The sequence below is a fragment of the Otolemur garnettii genome, unplaced genomic scaffold (genome assembly GCF_000181295.1).
Source record: "Otolemur garnettii isolate 467f Iridium unplaced genomic scaffold, OtoGar3 scaffold00003, whole genome shotgun sequence".
Classification (NCBI taxonomy): Eukaryota; Metazoa; Chordata; class Mammalia; order Primates; family Galagidae; genus Otolemur; species Otolemur garnettii.
In genome coordinates this window covers 30,396,679-30,414,382 of record NW_003852398.1, presented here as the reverse complement: position 1 = coordinate 30,414,382, position 17,704 = coordinate 30,396,679, and the positions used below count along the sequence as shown (strand labels likewise).

Sequence of the window (17,704 nt, the reverse complement as noted above, 5' to 3'; positions counted from 1 at the left end):
CATACCTGTAATCCTCATACTCTGGGAGGCTGAGGCGGGACGATCACTTGCGAGCAAAGAGTTTGAGATGAGCTGAGCAAGACCCCATTTCTACCAAGCATAGAAAAAATCAGCTGGATGTGGTGGCACACAGTACGCTACATAGCCCAGTAGTTTGAGGTTGCAGCGAGCTGTGATGATGCCACTGCACTCTAGCCTGAGCAGCAGAGTGAGACTGTCTCAAAAAAAAAAAAAAAAGAAAGAAAGAAAGAAAAGAGACAAGGACTCCCTGACACTTCCCTCCACACTAGCATTAGGGACAGGGCGGCACTGGGAAGAGTACGAGAGAGTATTTAACTTAAAAAAAAAAAGACAACAAACTGATTCTAAGTATTTAAAAGTCTTTCATAGATTTGTAATTAAAATATGACTATTGCGCCATTCTGTATGTCTGTTATATGCCCCTGAGAAAGCCTTTATCACAAAAATTTATAAATTTCTCTCTATCCCCTTTGACAATGAGCTCTTTGAGGACAAGACCACATTTTATTTATCCATACATCTCCCAGGACAAAGCAATGCACAGACTCATAATGAATGTCTATTAGTTAGTAGACATATAATTAATGTATAATTATTAGTACTTGGATACTTAAAAAACTCCTATCTGTATACACTGATTAAGCTACAATCTCCACTAGATAAGTTTCTAAGTATAATTTAAAGTTATTTAAATGGCATTTAGAAAATATTATAATTCAAATGTGTACCTTTATTCATGCTTACTCTCCCCTTAACTACTCCAAATTATTAAAGATTTCTACAGAATACTTCTCTCATCTCTTTATCTTCAGGCTCATGGAATAAATGCAATAAATTATTATCATCAGCATCTTCATCACTATTCAACAAGTACTTTTAAATTTAAGAGCTGGATTAAAAGCACCTATTGTGTGCTGACATTAAGCTAGGTACATTATATGCAACAGTATGCGTTATCCAACTTGACTTCTCCAACTACTCTAGAAGAGAGTGATTATTATTTTGATTTTGCAGATGAGGAACCTGAGGCACAGAAAAATGAACTGACCTGTCCAACCTCACCGGGCTGGAGCAGTCCTTCCCCGTCTCCCCGCCCCATCTGAGGTCGGAGCCCATGCTCTGCATGTCTGCTCCATTCTTCATGCCATGCCTAATCTTCTAGTAGAACTGGAGACAGGAAGATAAAAGTGAAGAAATACTAGTACAGCATTTCCATTATGTTAAACTAGGCCTATGGTTGATCAAATCATTTATTTTAGAAATACAGGTTCACCCCAGATGTTTCTGGAGCTCGGCAGGGAGAAATGTTCCACACACATTACGTGTCAGATTTGCAAGGGAGAAAAGATAGGATCCGAAACGGAAACATTATTAATTACCCAATCAACTTTCTACTCTAAATGGAAATATTCATTCATAAATCGCATTTATGAGCTTAAGGGTAAACACTCAAACCATTTCATTCAGCACATCAGGTTCCCAGCCAGAATAAATAACAGCCAGGGTCAGTCTGTTGAAGTGAAGAAATTATTTTAATCTGTCCATTTTATTACAGTAACCAAAGTAAGGACATGTTCCTGAACTCAATGCTGATTCAGTCTGAAACGACAAAGGGCTTACCCCCAGCAGACTGTATTTCATTCATTCTTTCAACAAAGGTCCTGAGCACGTACTACATTCCTGGATCTCTTTGTACCTGTGATACATGAGAAACAAATGACAAAAGTCATTACACGCATGCTCACACTCCGTTCCCAATGACTCTCTGCCTATAGCATGGAAAGAAAAGAACCTGAACAACTCTAGGGTAAGAGAACCTTAACTTCCCTGGCCTCATTCAAATATAAACAAGAAAATCCAGTCAACACAGCGGCTCTCTGGTCCTTTTTAACGACTTTAAGTTTTAAGTAGATGAAATTTAAGTTCCTTCTAAATCCAGCTCTTAAAAGGCAAGTGTCTAAGGAAGACCTGTCTCCCACACTGCCACACGCACCTGTACAACTTGTGTTCTCCTTGTAGATAATGGTACATAGAAGGAAGGAAACAGCTGTAAGTGAGGAGAGCTTTTTCAAAAGCTAAGTCATACAAAAGGAGAAACCAGAATACCCTCCATAGTTGACTCTATAGTTCTTGGAAAGTACACACAGGTTAGCATCCAATGAATAAACCATTTTGATTTTCATAGCACTCCTCCAAGAAGAGTTTATTGAGAAACACTATTTTCCACAAACAAAGAGTATTATGTTGTTTGTTTTCAAGGTGCCACTTAGCTTTGAAAGCATGCAGCTAATATTTTGCCTGTGGTATCCAACAGGCAGATGTAAGAAGAGCAAACATTCTTCAGGTTTTAAAAATAGTAGTATACTGTAACTTAGAAGGCAAGTCCTTACATACCAAAATCCATAGATCAGAAGATTCAATTTAAAATAAAACTTCCTCAGTGCTAAAGCACCATCAAACATAACCATTGTGCAAAATCAAATTAAATGCATCCCAGAGATCCTTATATGATTGTGCCTTCTGACAAATGCTTCCTCTAAAATATATATATATGCATATATACATAGAGAGAGAGAGACTAAAAGACAAATATTTTGCCAAAAAGATAATTCTTACTACCTTAGGCTTATAAAACAGCTTTTCAAACTGGGACACATTTGATGTTTCCACAAACCCTGGGAGGCAGGTGACGTAGACAGCATTACCATTTCACAGGTGAAAGACTAGGGCTGTCTTATACAGTTGTGTATGTTGCTCACTGCACAAGGCATCCCAGTCAAGTAGGCAAATGGGCCAAGGGCTACATCAACCTAGACGAAAATGCATCTTTTTCTAATTTGCATAAATAACCCCATTTATTTTCCACTAGCCCTATGTACTGTGAGCTCAAGGGGCAGACCCCCTAAAGGATGCCTTTTCTAATTTGCACAAGGACAGTGCAACATAGGACAGTGAATACTGTCTCCTGTGGCCACCCCAACCAACAGTGAAAGGACAATGATCAGAATCCAGGTCTACTACCTTCCACTTCATGGCTTTAAATAATAAATAAAAAGTAAAAATTTGCCCAGAAAATGGATTTATTGACAGCTTACAGTCATACAGATCCTCTCAGAGAATCTCTGATGCTTTGCTTTGTGAGTGAATAGAAAGAAAAGAAATACTGTATCGTTCACGATGTTAACATAAAGAAAAGAAATACAGTATCGTCCACGATGTTAACACCGTCCTTGCTAGACCTTCAGTCTGCAAATGTTTGCTTCTCCTTTCACCATTCTTATCTTCCAAAATATCTTCCTAAGTTCTTATTCAGAACTATATGCCAGGTCCTGTGTTAAGTATTTTATAAAAATTATGCCAGATTCTGGCTCGGCACCTGTGGCTCAAGCAGCTAAGGCGCCAGCCACATACACCTGAGGTAGCGGGTTCGAATCCAGCCCAGGCCCACTAAACAACAATGATGGCTGCTACCAAAAAATAGCCATGTGTTGTGGTGGGCGCCTGTAGTCCTAGCTACTTGGGAGGCAGAGGCAAGAGACTCGCTTGAGCCCAGGAGTTGGAGGTTGGTGTGAGCTGTGACACCACGGCACTCTACCCAGGGCGACAATTTGAGGCTCTGTCTCAAAAAAAAAAATTATTCCAGATTCTAGCAGAATGCAGCTATGTAAGTGACCTCAGCTATACCACAGGGCACACAAAGACCAACCAGATGAGCTTAGCTCACAGAATCATAGGAATTAAAACCCTGCCACTGGTTTAAGCCACTAAGTTTTGGAGTGATTTGCTACATAGCCACAGATAACTTGAAGTTGATTACAACATAGTTGATTCTGAAATTTTACTTCCTCAATAATCATCTGAGTGCCTATTACGTGCAATGCAGCACAGCCTGGTGGCTAAGGGTGTGGGCTTTGGATTCAGATGCATTGAAACCCTGGCTCTCCTACCTGCTAGCTGTGAGAATGTGAACAAGATGCTTAGACTTCTCAATCCTCAGTTTCTCCATACTGTACAAAGAAAGTCAATCATAACTTCTTCCTCATGCTCCTGGGAGGAGTAAACATGATCCAGTATGGTAAGCACACGCACGCCACACACACAAGTGTGCACATGCCACACACACCTGGCTTGTCTAGGAAATTCCCATTCATATGTCATCCATCACTTCACAAATGCCCCTTCTTCAGGGAAACCTTTCCTAAAGACCACCCTCTTGGACTTCAACAGGCCTCCCTGTATTTTCCTGTGTAAGTACATATCATCAATGGGCATTACATGTTCACATGTTCATCATTTATTAGTGTCAGTCTCACCCACTAAAGACCATCAGGTCCTGAGAAGAGGGTCTGCCTGTGGTGCCCTATTTTTCTAGCACCTAGCACAGAGCCCTAGCATACCAAAGGTAAATATCTGTAACAGAATGAATGAAAAAAAAAAAAAAAGCATTTACCAGCTATCATTTAAAGCTGACATATGCTGAGTATTCTATAAAAAGAGCTTGGCAATGTCCTGTGGGTTTCTGCTGAAATAAGTCCAGCCTTCAAAAAGCTTAGAGGCCAGGCACGGTAGCTCACATCTATAACCTGAGCACGCTAGGAGGCCGAGGTAGGTAGATAGATTGAACTCAGAAGTTCAAGACCAGCCTGAGCAAGAGCAAGACCCCATCTTTAAAAAGAATAGCCAGGCACAGTGGTAGATGCCTGTAGTCCCAGCTACTTGGGAGGCTGAGGCAAGAGGATCACTTGAGCCCAAGAGTTTGAGGTTACTGTGAGCTATGATGCCAGAGCACTCTACTGAGGGCAACAAAGTAAGACTCTGTCTCAAAAAAAGAAAAAGGCCAGGCATGGTGGCTCAGGCCTGTAATCCTAGCACTCTGGAAGGTCAAGGTGGGTGGATTGCCTAAGCTCACTGATTCAAGACCTGCCTGAGCAAGAGTGAGACCCCCATCTCTAAAAATAGCCAGGCGTTCTGGCAGTACCTGTAGTCCCAGCTACTTGGGGAGGCTGAGGCAAGAGAATCACTTGAGTCCAGAAGTTTGAGCTATGACACCACAGCACTCCACCAAGGGCAACAAAATGAGACTATGTTTCAAAAATAAAAAAAAGCTTAGTCCAATGGAGGAACAAGGCACATACAAAAGTAACCATCTAACACTGTAGAAAGTCAGTGAGACCTAGATAGAGTGCCCTGTAAGTTCTGAAAAGGCAAGGACAGCCTCATGCTGATGACAATCCAGACTTTCCAAAAGAGCAGTTGCATTATGGACTCTATACACCAGTGTGCCTATCCTAACAAAAAATGGGGTATTGACTTACTTCTTTGGGCACAGAAACCTGGCCTGAGGCAAAACACTACATCAGATCCATAATTCATTATTTCATCATTTATTCATTCATCAGATTTTCAAATCTCTAGAAGATGCTAGGCACTATTCTAGATACTGAAAATCAATGAACAGTATCAACAAACTGACGTTCCCTCTGAAAAAGGCCTCCATAGCAACACCACATTAACTAGTGCCCTTCTCACTCCACTGTGTCACTGCCTCTTATGGTGGCCAGGCCTTTCCATTTAACAAATACCCTTCATTTCCCCCAGCTCGCTTGGCTGGGCTTCCAGCTTGCATACCATACCAAGTTCAATATCCAGTGGCTGCTGCCCAAGCCAAATTGCAACTTTTGCAAATCCTGCTTAAGAATATGAATGCTGAAAGAGAATTTACGAGCTTCTGAGACAATACCCTCATCTTACAGATGCAGAAAGGAAAGCCTGGAAAGAAGACCCATGGCCAAGGTCACTCATAGAACTAACCAAACAAAAAGCCACTCCAGAGTCCACAAGTACCACCTCTTAGGTCCGGGTGATCTTGACTTTTCAAAGAAATCTTCCATTTACAGGAGATACAGGATCCCACCACTCAGGGCTAGAGAGGGAGTCCCCCATTCTCTAGGCCCAGGGGAGCTCAGAAGTCAGACCCCCATTTCCATCATAAACAAAGCAGCCTGTGATGGTTTTTTGAGTGGTTCCACCTTGGGTAGGAGCACACACCCTAATCCCTTCTCAGGGACAAAGACTGTAAAGGACGTGATAACTACCTTCATTCATTTGTAATGCACTCATTTTCACCTACCAACTACCAGCCAAGTATAATCCTCTAGACCTAACACCCTAGATAAAAGAGCCCACGTGGAGAGTCCTTCAGTTCTTTCCCCCTTCCAGAAGCTCTGGTGCTTTTTACTTTTTCTGTATTCCTTTCTAACTTCTAATAAAAGTCCTATCTTACCACTGATCTGTGGTCCGTGGGTTCATTCTTCGAATCCCTAAGACCAAGGACCTAGTGAAGAGCGAAATTCCAGTATCACTAAAAGCAGAAGACCACTGAGTATTTCAGGCCAGGATTCAATGTTTGTATTGAAATCAGTTGTAGTAATACAAACAACAATCTTTTAGAACCCTTACTAACATCAGCCTTTTATTTTTTTCCAGTTTGGGCCAGGGCCACGCTTGAACCTGCTACCCCTGGTATTTGGGGCCAGCCCCCTACTCCTTGAGCCACAGGCACTGCCCCCTAACATCAGACTTTGTGAGAAAAGAAAAATAGCTCAGAGCAGTCTGAACTGTGTGAGTATCCTGAGGTCTGCAAACTGTCTGTCTCAGAGAGACAGGAGTAGGGGACTTCCATCTCACATGCCCTCCCACCCCTGGTGGCAACTGTTGCCTCCCTTATTATCTTCAGTGCCTGGAGTTCGCAATACAAAAAACAATGTAGAGCCAGTCAAAACTTGTTATTTTAATGTAAATTGTTGGTAAACAACTTAGGAACTGCCTCGGCTTTTCCTTTTAAAACCCATTTGTAACTGCTGCTAATCAGAGCTACTTGGATCTACGCTTCAAGGTTGCAATCCTCAAATTTGTTCCAAATAAACCCTCTACTTAAGTTCATTTTGTCTGGTTGTTTTTTTTTTTTTTCCTTTAGGTCGACAGCTGTGTTAACACCTTATACGAATTATCTATCTCATTTGGATCCTCACAACCACCCTATGAGTTTGGTACCCTTACTTTCCGCATCCTACAAGCTACCAAACTGAGGCACAGACAGTGTAGGTAACCTGCCCAGTCCCACAGCTGTCTAACAAAAAAGAGAAAGTAGAGGGGCAGTAAGTAGACTGACGAGGCACAGTAACCCAGGCCGATGGCTTCGACGGCCTCCACTAGCTTGGAACGGGTCGACAATGAACTAGAAAGATGCACCGGCCGTCTGCAACCACAGCAGGGCTCCGAGGAGAACTCGGTTTCTCGGAGGCACTTTCTAAAAGCCTCTCTCTTCCGCTGGGGCAGGCTGTGGACGTGATGCCAAGCACGGCGCCCTGCCCCTCACCCTGGAAGGGGAGACTTCGAGGAAACCACCTCCACCCTCGTCCCACGCATCCCTACTGCCAACCCCGCGGCCGGAGGGAGAGCTGGGGGGGCGGGGGGGTGGATTTCCTCGCGGACAGAAAGAAGAGAGCAGCAGGCAGTGGGTGTGGGAGAAGGCAAGCCCCGGAAGGGCCGCGGGGGTCCCGGTACCTTTCGGAGGAAGCTGGCGACCACCTGCTCGAAGGGATACTTGTACACCTGGCGCACGTCCACCGTGACCCCCATCCCGCGCGCCGCAGCCCCGCGCGCCCGCCACGCCTTCCCCAGCGCACTGCGGCCCCAGCTCGGCCGCGGCCCGCGGGCATCCCAGCCGCAGCCGCGGGCGTGCACTTTTCCCTCCCCTTTTTCAAACTTTCCGAACTTTATTGGCCATCGGGAGAAACACACAGTTGGCCCCGCCCACGCCCCCTTCAGCCAATGTCCGGGGAGGGGAAGGGGGTGGAGGTGCAGGGCGTGGGAAGCCCGGAGCGCCGCCTGAGCGTCCCCTGGGCGGTCACAGCCCCAGGCCCTGGGAGGCGCGGCTGTCACCTCTTGGCCACGCCCACCCATAGAAGTTTCCCAGCCGGCGAGCCACGGCGCTACACCCTGGGATCCTTGGACTTGGGCTTGTCCTTTTATGTCATCTGGAGTCACAGACTGAGTCCTAAACTGCTGTCTCCAGCACTGGAGTAAAAAAGTACTAACAAGTAAACTCCAGAGTGACAAAGGTCAGCTTTACTCACCGACCGACCGCGGGACAGCTGGCTCTGAGGCTTGAGTTTGGACCTCAGGAAACAAAGAACGGTGGTTTAGAGTATCCAGCTGCGTAGGGAAGTTCCTTTACTCATGAAAGTTTAAACACTATGGAACGAGGAACCAAAGGATACAAAAAGAATGCGTGTTCTTTGCTCCACCGTACAGAGGTAAGAAGGTCAGTAGATTTATGCAATAAATTACTCAACATTACTGAGCACCCACTGTGCCCCAAGCATTGGGCAGGGTGGGGGATTCAGCAGGATGGATGAGCCAGATTTAACAACCCAATCAGCAAGATAGGAAAAGAAACAGAATAGTTGGTTAAAGTTACTGGACCTAGGGCATAATTTTAGCTGGGATGAACATAGAAGGTCTCTGAAGTGGTGACTTCAGCATTTATGATTTTATAGTCTCTCTTGCTAGCCCCTGGTCTGGCCACACCCTAGCCTGGAAGAAATCTAGCTCTCCTCCCGCTTCACTCCAGCAAGTGAAAGGCTGGAGAGGAAATCCACCCGCTTCTCAATTGACAACCACTAACCTCCAGGAGATTTTCAATGGTGTCAAATACACTACTAAAATGCTAAATTTCTCTAATCTACTCACCATCCTCCTGCCTTACTCTGTTCACCTCAAACCTCCAATGCCCCTTTTCCTAGTCTTACAGTTAAGTCATTCATTACCTTGCTTCTTTTTCCACTTAGTAAATGAGTAACGTCTCTCTGCCACATCTATCTACACGCCAGTCTAAATACCCAGCCTTCCCTCCTGTGCCTGTGGGTGAACTTTCAGCACTTAGTTTAGGTCCCAATCCTTGTCCACGGAATCCTGAGTTGGGCTGGCAAATGTTTAACAGCTCTCCTTTAAAAAACAAATGACACAAGGCCCTGATTTGCAAGAGATCCTGATTTCTGCTGTGTAAATACTCCTGTCAGGTTTAAAGCTATCAGCATGATGTCACTAAACACAAATGGGTAACTAAGGGACATCCAGTGACTGAAGTCAGGAAGAGAAGCCCAGGAGCAGCCATCATCTTGCATTCCATTTCCACCATGCACAGACAGTGGCCATAAAGAACCACAAGATAAGAATGAAAAATGTAGTAACATATTATTAGGAAGGGATTAGTTGTGAATATTTATCACTCTTATAATGTATTAGGTCAGGCATGGTGACTCACGCCTGTAATCCCAGCACTTGGGAGGCCGAGGAAGGTGGATTGCTTAAGCTCACAGGTTGGAGACCAGCGTGATCCAGAGAGAGACCTCCTCTCTAAAAATAGCCAGGCATTGTGGCAGGTGCCTGTAATCCCAGCTACTTGGAAGGCTGAGGCAAGAAAATCACTTGAACCCAAAAGTTTGAGGTTGCTGGGAGCTGTGATGCAGTGGTACTCTACTGAGGGCAGCAAAGTGAGACTCTGTCTCAAAAAATAAATATAAAATGTATGTAGGTGTAAATTGATATAATTTAATATATGATAACAGCTGTGTTGGACACCAGCTCTAGCACATCACTAAACGTTCCTGTCTTCTTTCTTGCTCAAGAACATCTCTTTAGCAATATCCCCCTTCTTTCCTCCACCGTCAGCTTTGCCTCTACTGGAACATTCAAACCAGCACATAAGTACATTGTGATTTCTTCCATCTTAAAAAAGTCACTCTTAACCCCATGTCTTCCTCCATGTGTATTCTAGTTCTCTGCTCCGTTTGTGCTCCTCAGAACACCTTCCTATGATCTCTTGAAACCTATTCCAACTAGCTTTGGCCTCCACCACTCCACTGCAACTACCATTGTCAAGGTCGCCAAAGACCACATAGCTAAATCCAACAATTAATTCTTAATCCCCACCTTATTAAAGCTATGGGCAGCATTTCCTTGAAATACGAAGGAAGGAATTCGGTAGAGGATGAGATGCCAAAGCTCTTACATGTGTTGAATGTAGGTATCAAAGCAGCTCTGCTATATTCCAACTCTTCCTTACAGGAAAACAAGAAACAGTCCCCAAAGGAAACTACGCAGCCCACAAAGGAGAGATCATTCTCTTGCAGAGTTTATGGTCTCTTGTGTCTACTTCTGTTACCAGAGAGAAGCTGGAAACTGGGTGTGATGTGCAGCCAGCCAGGATGGGCCCTGGGCACTGGGTCCTGTGCCCACACTCCACTCTGACTACCAGTTTTTTCCATAAGATATCCTTGCACAGCTGCTTACCAACTCCTGACTAAGTGACCATGAAAGGCCAAGGTGGTCCCCTGAAAGGTTAAAGGACCCAGCACCTGCTGGCTCTAATTGGAGCTTCTTGGTTGATTTGGTAAGAACAAATATCACCTGCCCATTCCAAGGACATCAGAGCACTCTGAAGGTGAAACATGTGCCAGGGTTCGCAATAATGTGAGGCCTCTAATCTGGTGGCTCAGAATCACTGCCAGTTCATACAACAGTACTCTTAACTTGCTGTGTCCCTAAAGAGAGAAGGAGCTGTGAAACAAATTTCCATTGCTTTGAAATTGGGTGGCTTAACTGGTCAGGGACTTGACTTTGGAAAGTTATTGGCCAACCTTAGAAGTCTGTGATCTCATTTGGTCTTAAGACACCAACTATCTTACCAAAGAGCTTTTGTAAGATACCAAATTCTTTTGTATCTTCATAGCAAGATACAAAAGTTTGAACATAGTAAACATCCAGGACATTTTGGTTGAATGAATGATTTGCCTTTTTAAATGCTGCAAGTTTTAAGTGGACAAAGTGTCCATCCTGTCCCTCTTTTCTTGCCCACTCCTCTGTCTGCTTTTAACACTTCATTCATGTTGGTTCAGTTCCTTCTTCTGCCCATCCTGACCATTTCTATATTACTAATATTTTGTATGTAATCTTTTAACTGTCTGTAATATAAATTCTCCATTAGACTGCGAAGTTCTCAAGCCTGGGAGTAATTGTGCATTATTCACACTTCTTTATCCACTGTACCTAGTAAAATACCTGGCACATAGTGTACTTTGAATAAATTTGTGAATGAACTTAATATAGAGTATGAACTTGAACAAGTTCCTTCTTGCCTTGTACCTCAGCTTTTCAACAAAATGACCAGTGGGCCAAGATTATCTCCAAATTCCTTTACAGCAATCTGAAATTTCAGATGCAGGCTAGGGACCTGGTCAAGGAAGGCAACAGAGACATAGGTATCGGAACAGGGCACAAAATAGGAATTTGCAAGGAGAACAAAGTAAAATCTCAAAATAGATTCAATACCAGGGTAAGTAGGACCCCAGCATCATTGAACCACACTTCTGAAATCAGGCACAGTCAATGGTATGGCCATGGAGTAAAGGCTACAGCACCCGATATTTCCAGGCAATTCCCATCCAAATAGGAATGAGGCCCAACCCTGCTTAACTTCCAAGGTCAGATGAGATCAGGTGTGTTCAGGTGTGTCCAGACTTTTCTTCCCCTAGTTAAGAGTGAGATTATTTAGTGCAGGGGTCCCCAAACTTTTTAAATAGGGGGCCAGTTCACTGTCCCTCAGACTGTTGGAGGGCCAGACTGCAGGCCCTGGGACAAGTCAGCTGCTAAGCAGGACAGGCAGCAGTGGCAAAAACACCTGGCAGGCTGGATAAATGTCCTAGGTGGGCTGCATGTGGCCCACGGGCCATTGTTTGAGGACGCCTGATTTAGTGAGTCAAAAGAAGTTCAAAAGCTCCAATCAGGCAGAGAGGAAATAATTCAGGGTAAGGAGCTTGCAGGTCATTGGACCATCCAAGATGTCACAGAGGCGCTAGAAGGTGGACCAAATCCCAATGCCTAGCAAAATAAATATGGTAAGTAAGTGTGGGTGCTACAGAGAAAAACAGAGGGGGAAGCATGATGAGTGGTGGCATGGAGACAGGCAAAGTCAGACTTCAGAAGAAAAACCATGGAAGACCTCCCTGAGGAAGTGATGTTCAAGTTGAAGAGAGGGAGTATGTGACGCTTGTACTTGGAAAGGGATCGTTCCCAGCACAGAGAACGGAAAGTTGCAAGGCCCTGAGACAGGTGCTCTCCTGGTGTGCTTGAGAACTTGGAGGAGGCCAGGGTGGCTGGAGCAAAGTCTTGGAGCTAAGGGCAGAAAACAAGGATCAGGGTCATGTAGGGTTTTCTAGGCCATGGTGAAAATGATGTTTTTATCTATTGAGAGTTTTGAGCAGAGGAGAGACATGATCTCAACTCTGTGTTTTAACAAAATCACAATGTGTGGAGAAATGACTATGGAGAGGTAAAGGGAAGAAAGAAATCGATCAGGGGGTGCGATATTATGATGTATACACAAATTGGGTTTCACCCACAGTTCCTGGCTCATAACTCCCATAGCCCGTGTTACAGTCTTTTTGCTTCAGTGTTGGAGCATTTTAGGCCTCAGAAGCAGGCTATAGGAAACAAAATCTCTCTCTTTGACCTCTTACCCTCCTTTCACCTGCCCAAGGCAGGACTCTACACTTCTCCACTTTTCTGACAGTGGAGGAAAAAAATACAGTTTGAATCCCCCTTCTTCCCAAAGTGCAGACAGGAGACGATGGTGGTGAGACTACAGGGGTAAGCAGTTTAGATTCTGGGTCACCGTGAAGGTAGAGATGGCACCGTGTGCTGACAGATGAAAGAGGAGCCAGGGCTGCAGAAAGCCCGCCTGACTGTACACAGAAAGAAAGCCAGACATGTTCATTTTCTGGGGCAACTTTAACGAAGTGCCACAAACTGGATAGCGAAGACAAGAGAAGTGTGTTGTCTCACAGCTCTGCCAGCTAGAATTCAGAAATCAAGGTATGGTTAGCAGGATAGAGCCCTTCTGGGAGCTGTGAGGGGGAATCCATGCCTTCCTCCTATCTTCTAATAGCCTCAAGCCTCCTTAGTTTGTAGACGGTACGCGTTCTCCCTGTGTCTTTATGATGTCCTCTCTCCATGCACGTCTGTCTTTGTGTACAAATTTTTATGAGAACATCATTAGATTAAAAGCCGCTCTACTGACCTCAACTGTTACAGGGTGATTTGTGTCCCCCAAAATCCATATGGCAAAGTCCTAACCCCCAGTGCCTTGGACTGTGACTTGATTTAAAAACAGAACATTTGAAAAGGATTTAAGATAAAATGAGGTCATATTGGTGGGTCCATTATAACTGGTGCCATCATAAGAAAAGAGGATTAGCCCAGGAGTTTGAAGGTGCTGTGAGCTATGATGACACAGCACTCTAGCCAGGGGCAACAGAGTGAGACTCAGTCTCAAAAAAAAAAAAAAAAACAGAAGAAAAAGAAGCCTTTAGGACACAGACAGGCATGAAGGGAAGACCATGCGTAGTGAAAGTGAGAGATGGCCACCTACAAAGTAGAAAGCAACCTGCTGACACTTCATTTGGGACTTCAGCCTCCAGAACTGCACGAGTAACTCTCTGTTGGTTAAGCCGCCCTGTCTGTGGTACTTTGTTATGGCAGCCCTAGCAGACCAACACATCATTTTAACTTGATCATCTGCTAACCTTTCTTTCCAAATGAGACCCCGGCCATAGGCACTGGGGGTTAGGACCCAAATTAACCCACCACACCAGTTCCCTGTTTCCTGCACCTCCTTCTTGGATTCTCTGAGTTTCACCAGGAGCCTTCGATAAATCTCCTTGTATGCCCCATTTGAGCTTTTTCTCCCTTTGAACTGAGGCTCCTACCTAATGTGATGTTAAAGAAAAAATTAACTATTGTGAGCTCATATGCCAAAAGAAAAAAGACCCTTCAGTCCTCAGCCTTTTGTCCATCTGGGACTCAACCTAGCTCCTGAGACCTTTTAAAGTTGAGATGCCTTTCACATTTATATTTCTAACTCTGTGTTTACCCTCTTCACCTTCATTGTTGGGAAATCCAATAAAAACTTGTATTTATTTTATTTGTTTGGTAAAATTGCATCCTTTAAGGCCAATTCACCTCACACTGTAACTACAAAAGAGGAAATTTTCTTTGTAATAGCAGGTAGCAATTAATGGCACGGATTTTGTTTTTTTTAATGGCATGGATTTTTAATGCATCTATTTAATTTTATTTTGTTGCCCTCAGTAGAGTGCTGTGGCATCATAGTTCATAGCAACCTCAAACTCTTGGGCACAAGAGATCCTCTTGCCTCAACTTCCCAAGTAGCTAGGACTACATACACCCACCACAACACCCGGCTATTTTTAGAGATGGGGAGGTCTCACTCTTGCTCAGGTTGGTCTCGAACTCCTGAGCTCAGGCAATCTACCTGCCTCAGCCTCCCAAGTGCTAGGATTATAGGCGTGAGCCACTGCGCCCGGCCTTAACACATTTATTTAAAATGCTTCGTGTCTGGGAAGACCAATTTTAGAAAACTGGTATCACAACAGACTGAAGGCCAGAAATTACAGGAGGGCAGTTGTGGTGGTACTGCAGATAATAATAATAATAAAACCAAAGGTGTATATAGTACAGAGAGGATTTCAGATGACGAGTAGCCGAAAGCTAAGGAATAACAAATTAAGCCTCAAGGTGAGAAAGTGTAACCAGTTCTTTCCTCTCCACATAGTGTTCTATGGGAAGAAGGTCTGAGCGGCGAAGTACCGTAGGATTGGGGTGAGCGAGGGAGAGGGACGGAAAGGGCAGGTGTGGTATCTGAGAGACAGACATGTGGTTTTCATCCACAGTTCCTGGCTCACGTAGATGGTCTCATTATAATGTTGCAATGCTTTAGGCCTCAGGAAACAGGATTTTTCTCTCTGATTTTCTCCTAACTTTCTTCACCTGCCCAAGGCAGGACTCTAATCTGATTATGGGCCATGAGCCCCTCCCAGAGAAGGCCCTGCCCTTCATCCTGGAGGAGGGCATGGAGGAATCTGGACGGGCAGGCCTTTCTCCGTTTCCCTACCCCGTCTATTAGGCTGAATCACACCCTTTTTGTCCAATCACATTTTGACATGGGTGTCCATGCCTCGATCATGCTTCCTATCCAATGGAGTCTTCATAAAAGGCCCAACAGGACAGAGTTTCAGGGCTTCCGGAGAGGTGGGTATGTGGAGGCTGACAGAAAGGTACCGGGAGTGTGGTGCACCCCACTTTAGAAGGTGCACCCCACAGAGAAGTTCCTGTTCTGGGGACCTTCCTAGACCTCACCCTGCTTATCTCTTCATCTGGCTGTTAATTTCTATCCTTTGAAATATCCTTCATAAGTCAATAAACTTAAGTGTTCCCCTGAGTTCTGTGAAGTGTTTTAGCAAATTGATCAAACCCCCCTACAAGGAGGGGTTGTGAGAACCCCAAATTGAAGCCCATCTGTCAGACATTCCAGAAGCCCAGACTTGCAACTTGCATGTGAAGGGGGGTGGGAAGTCTTAGGGTGTGAGCCCACAACCTGTGGAATCTGACGCTGTTTCTGGGTAGATAATGTCAGAATTAATTGGAGGACACCACCCAGCTGGTGTCTGGTGAGGAGAAATCCCTAATATCATGGGGTTCTGAAACCTTCCGTGTTGACTGCTATTGAGTTAGTGTAAGAGCAGGGAAAAAAACACACTTTGAGCTTTTCCTAATGGCAGGAAAGAAGGCAATCATAAGAACCCGGTGCAAAGAAAGAGTAAGCTGAGGGACAAAGAACTAGCTGAACAACATTGCCTTGGCCCACTTGTTAGTTTCTTTTTTCCTCAAAAAACCATCTGATTGATGAGAGAGGCTGAAATGGCAATGTTATCGATCAATGAGGTATCACCCCAAAATAATGATAATTATCAAATAAGTGTATTCCCAAATTCAGGTGTGTCCAAAGGACTTTACATATATATAAAGTAAATATATATAAAGTAAACATATACTTTATATATATGTAAAGACCTTTACTAATCTTAAAAGGTAGGTATTTGTCTTAGATTGGGTTTCCTGAAAACAGACTATAAGACAAGAAGTTATGTTCAGGGCCGGGGAGGTCCTTTGGGGAGTTACTACATGTATCCCTGAGCAAGAAAAAAGGATTGAGCAGAGAGATAATCGTCCCCCAAGTTTAGTTCCAATGGAGGCCTGTAGGAAGCTCTGGCACTGGACAGCCCCCACTGAGGTAATGAAACTGGATAGACAAGTCCCAGAGGGAGCACAGCTTGGAGGGGGTAGGAAGATTCCCTGAAGAAGGGACATGAGTGGAGCCCCACCACATCCATGGCCGTTGTTACCCACGGTTTACAGATGAGTGAGCTGAGGCCTGGAGAGGTTAAAGAACTCACCCAAAGGGAGCAGAATCTGGTTTCTCCAAATTTTTTTCAGCAAAGATGTAAACTGACAGGTCAAAGTCAGTGCAAGAAAACTGGCACAATTTGAAGCCAGAACACACAAGAATGTCCAGATTAAAGACATTGATGTTTCCAAGGAAAGGATAAACCAGTCAGAAGTAGTATTGGTTACTTACAAAAGAAATCCTAGGAAAATAAAATTCAAGAGGTAAGTGTGAACATAAGAGAAATACCTTCGGAAATAGAAGAGTCACATAAAGGTATCGAATAATCCTTTTCCTATTAGAAATATATATATATAAATTTTCTTTAACCTGAAGCAACTCTCTAATTTCCCATCTCAGTCAGCTCACCAAGCAGGGTGACCTTATCAATAAGACCATTTCTAATTGGCATGGCAGTATTGCCTCAGAATAAAGTGCTTCCCCATCTTGCTTTAGTTTCCCAATAATCTGAACAACTACTACGTATGATACTGCGTGTGATCATGTGTATTTGGTTTCCCTGAGTCCACCCGTAAGACATGGACCCTCTCCTAGTTAGAGGTGAGACATTACAGGTGGTAAGCATGCAAGCTAAAGGGTTAATTCCCAGGATATAACAACACATGCCCTAACATTGTCCTTACGTGTGACCAGGCATCACAGACCTGCTTTTCTTTACAGTCATTGTGTTTCATATGTGACCAGGCAGCCAAGCCAGCCTATAGTTCTGCATGAAATAACATTCCAGTGATGCTGTCAGAATCTCCCTGGGACAACCGATTAAACAACTGTTAAAAAATGGAGAGATCATCCTTAGTCCCCATAAGATGTTAACTAATCCATCAACAGCTGCTTCCCTAACCTCAGAGCTGGAAAAAAGAGGAAGCTTAAATGCCAATTTTTCTGGGCACAAATCTTAAACAATTGATTCATCAACCAGAGCATATGATACCAAGGAGGCAAAAGGTGGCCCTTGACCTGGGAATGAATGACAAAATTCCAAAGTGCGATTAATCAACACAGGCATGCCAGAAGAATGGACCATCTCAGACCACCCCTCTAGTACTCCTAGGATTAGATGGAGTCCAAGAGAGAAGGCAAGTAAACAAACAAAAAAATAAAATACAAAAACTGGTAGTGCTAATTCCTGGGACAAACATCTCTTAAGATTCAGAGGCTTGGGCAGCACCTGTGGCTCAAGGGGTAGGGCACTGGCCCCATATGCTAAGGGTGGCGGGTTCAAAAGGGTAGGGCACTGACCCCATATGCTGGAGGTGGTGGGTTCAAACCCAGCCCCAGCCAAAAAAAAAAAAAAAA

At 44.2% G+C, this 17,704-nt stretch overlaps 1 protein-coding gene across 2 annotated transcripts in view; it reads right to left on the bottom strand.

Annotated features, from left to right (window-relative positions):
- PRELID2 (PRELI domain containing 2) overlaps window positions 1–8,801 on the bottom strand; it is a 74,276-nt gene extending 65,475 nt beyond the window's left edge. Inside the window, exon 1 of one of the 2 annotated variants that reach the window (XM_023516623.1) lies at window positions 8,776–8,801. In XM_023516623.1, the coding sequence (XP_023372391.1) occupies window positions 8,776–8,778 (3 nt within the window). In that variant the 5' untranslated portion in view covers window positions 8,779–8,801. Of the gene's footprint in view, window positions 1–7,587; window positions 7,730–8,775 lie in introns of those variants that run through there. The other variant, XM_023516620.1, reaches the window with a different exon arrangement.
- Between the last annotated feature and the right edge of the window lie 8,903 nt (window positions 8,802–17,704).